The sequence below is a fragment of the Lathyrus oleraceus genome, chromosome 7 (genome assembly GCF_024323335.1).
Source record: "Lathyrus oleraceus cultivar Zhongwan6 chromosome 7, CAAS_Psat_ZW6_1.0, whole genome shotgun sequence".
NCBI classification, from domain to species: Eukaryota; Viridiplantae; Streptophyta; class Magnoliopsida; order Fabales; family Fabaceae; genus Lathyrus; species Lathyrus oleraceus.
The window spans coordinates 219,425,878-219,429,119 of record NC_066585.1 but is presented as its reverse complement, the minus strand read 5'-3'; the positions used below and the strand labels follow the sequence as shown (position 1 = coordinate 219,429,119).

The following is a 3,242-nucleotide window of genomic DNA, read 5'->3' as shown; positions in this document are numbered from 1 at the left end:
CTAAAAAAACCTTCTGTGTATCTATTATTTATATAGGAGAAGGTTTTACTACACTAAATTATGTGGTTTTTATTATTTCATTTCGAAGTAAGTTTTGCAGGATAAAAATTTAATGTTGTTGCTATTTTATTTTTTTCTTGTTATTATTGTTCTTGGAACTAGTTTAGCTGATCGTGTATTTAAATTGCACAAATTTAAAAAAATAATAATTTTAAAGAGACCGATTTACTTGGTTATTTTCCAACATCGAACATTTTCAAACGCTAGAGAACCACATTGTGATTCTGTCTAATGTTGTCAAAACTATCCAACACATAATTGATGATAGGCATGTCCTTATGAAGGTTATTGGCATTAACTTAAACAACAATGAAGAATTTCAATAGGACGAAATCGAGACGGGCTTCCAATTTGTTGATATCTTGAAGAAGATAAAAGGGGTGATTAATTCTTCTTTCTTGATAGAATTTCATTTAAGATATTTGACAAATTCTAACATCTAAACCTTTGAGCTGATGCATTTTATGAAGGTGTGAAGCATAATAAGTTTGGTCAACGGTTTAAATTCACAATCAATTTGTTTATTTTCATCAACATTACACTATAGGATAAGAAGCAACACTCATAGGGAGAGTTCAAGGTTCATATCCAATAGGGCACATGATTCAATAACTTCACCACTTGAAGCATTTGAGACTTCGCCATAATTCTCAACTTGAGCCTTATTCTTGCTAATCTCTTTCAAGCCAGAAAATTTTGAACTAGTAGACATGAGTGAGTGTTGAAGGGGAAGAATTTTATGGTTTAAACCATGATTACTTTGATCAATACCCTTACTAATAAACTTCTTTCTTATATGAGAGTTCCAATAATTCTTCACTTCATTATCAGTACGTCCAGGCAATCTCCCAGCAATTAGTGACCACCTATACCAAAACAGTATCAATATATATAATGAAAACATATATATTATAAGTTTCAATCTATATCTAAAACATAATAAGTATAATATTAAAACCACATCTAGACCATATAATCATATATATTAAACTCTATAAATGATTTTAAACTCTGACCGGATTTTTAGGTCAGAGCGTTATTTATCGGATCAGTGGATCACTCGTCGACACACTTGATTGTGACATCAATTAATATTGAAAAAAATCTTACCTGTTGCCTAGAAGTGCATGAAGTTTGATGATGAGATCTTCTTCATCTTCAGCAAAGTTGCCTCTTTTAAGGTCTGGTCTTAGATAATTCATCCATCTCAGCCGACAACTTTTACCACATCGAAGTAAACCTAAACAACGCATCAAACCAAATACATGTTTGTTATATCAAATGTGTAATGTGTTTGTAACATGTGAGCACAAATATTACATAATAGGCGTATATACCTGCAGCTTGAGGGAGTGTACTCCAACAAACCTCACCGTGTTTGTTAATATAATCTATGAGTTTCTGGTCTTCTTCTTGGGACCAAGTTCCTTTGTTCTTGTTGATGTCACAGCTAGGTTTTCTCATTATATTATACAACTTAACGGACCCTCTAGCTACCTCAAAGTGGAAGATACTATAAGGTAGAGAGAGAGAGAGGGAGATAAGGTGGGAGAGGTTTTATAATTATGAGACTGATGAAAGAAGGAAACTAATATATGCATGCATAGATACTAGGTTGGTTGTTAGGTTAGAATTTAAGGACGAGAAAAATAATAGACTTGGACTGGTGGTTCATGCGTGGGTGACCAACAACTATACCTTCAATTCAGACTATGCAACAGTGCATGTATATATATCTATCTATATATATCCATAGGAAAAAAAGTACATATATCCATATTATTATGTTTGTCTTTAACCAATTTCTGGTACACGTGATTTCATTTAAAATTAAGAAATAAAATATATTTTTTTGGTATCGATTATTTTGAGATATATAATAATATTTTTTAAAAGACAGTTTTAAAATTTGTTTTATATGTAAAATGAGAAATTTGATAGAATAATTGTATTCTGAGTGACACATTTGTTTTAGTTTTAAACTTATTATTTTTATTTTTAAAATAATTTTTATAAAAAGGTTTTTAAAAATAAAAATAAAATCTAACTCTTTTTTTCATTAAAAATTTTTTTGACATCTAGTAATATAAATATATATTAAAGATTAAAATATAGTCAAAATTATATATATTTTTTAAAAAATATATCTTGAGACTAATTTTTTATGAGAAGTTATTTAAAATAATTTCAAATTTAAATAAATTTTTGAAATCTTAATATCGAAAAAAAGTTATAGTAAAAAGATGAAAGAGTTATTTTAAGAAAAAATATTTATACCAATTTGTTATTTGAAGTTTTTTTTTAATTAAAAAGTTTTAAGCAAAAATTTGTAAAAATATGAAAATCATGTTTAATAAAAAAATTGAGAAAATATGATATTCCAAGTTAATTTTAAAATTTATTTTATTCCGTATTTTTAAAATATTTCTCGTTATTAATGGTAAATACGTGGGATTCAACTCTTTTATTTAGCATTGCAGAAAAAGTGCTTAGTAGAAGTCTCTTTATTCTTCTTTCCATTGGTAAAACCAATTGTATGACATGTCCTATATGCATTATCACTATTAGTCATGTATTCGTTGAGAAAATCTTAAATATGTTTTTAGATATTTATGGCAATGCTTTAGGTAAAAACATCAGCAATAGTAAATGCTAGTTGTATGTTGGCACTATCCATTCCTCTAGACTTCACATAGTTACCAACCAACATCTTTAGTATCACTACAACTTGTCTCCCTTTTAAGGTCATCTTTTAATTATCCTTTCACATGTAATAAAGACCATTTGGTACAAAACCACTCTATCTCTAGACAATTCTCTTTCAAAGGTGCAAATGATGCTAATGTTGAACCTAATAAACTTGTTGAATGAGGAAAGAAAATCTAGCTTAATGTGATTCCTCATTATAAAACTTTGATAATTAGGAAAATTATTTATAATGCGTGATGTTAATCTCAAAAGAAAAGGTTTCACTATGGTGTCCTATGGTTGTTATTTCACCAATGCCTTTGAAGAGAGTCATCATCTTGGTTTCAATCTACAAAGTACAAATTTATTGACAAATTTTGAATCTTCATCGTCATTTTGAACCTTGATGAATATCAAACGCAAAGTTTTGTTGCACAACTATGTGTAATATCTTTTCAATGATTTACATGTATTTGTTTATGGTATAAAATTAA

General features: G+C 28.4%; 1 protein-coding gene across 1 annotated transcript; it reads right to left on the bottom strand.

The window, feature by feature from the left end:
- Positions 1 to 443: 443 nt before the first annotated feature.
- LOC127102902 (MYB-like transcription factor 4) lies at positions 444 to 1,593 on the bottom strand. Its single transcript, XM_051040223.1, has 3 exons — positions 1,398 to 1,593; positions 1,171 to 1,300; positions 444 to 926 (listed from the first exon to the last, which is right to left on the bottom strand). Exons 1-3 carry the CDS (start codon positions 1,522 to 1,524, stop codon positions 623 to 625), a joined length of 561 nt encoding a protein of 186 aa, XP_050896180.1. The 5' UTR covers positions 1,525 to 1,593; the 3' UTR covers positions 444 to 622.
- Positions 1,594 to 3,242: the final 1,649 nt, after the last annotated feature.

Bases quoted from the DNA above. Each gene is read 5' to 3' on its own strand.
- LOC127102902 (XM_051040223.1), bottom strand. From the start codon at position 1,524: ATGAGAAAACCTAGCTGTGACATCAACAAGAACAAAGGAACTTGGTCC. The intron at 1,301-1,397 runs GTATATACGCCT...TGCGTTGTTTAG, and splicing joins TACACTCCCTCAAGCTGCAG to GTTTACTTCGATGTGGTAAA. The intron at 927-1,170 runs GTAAGATTTTTT...GTTTTGGTATAG, and splicing joins CATGCACTTCTAGGCAACAG to GTGGTCACTAATTGCTGGGA.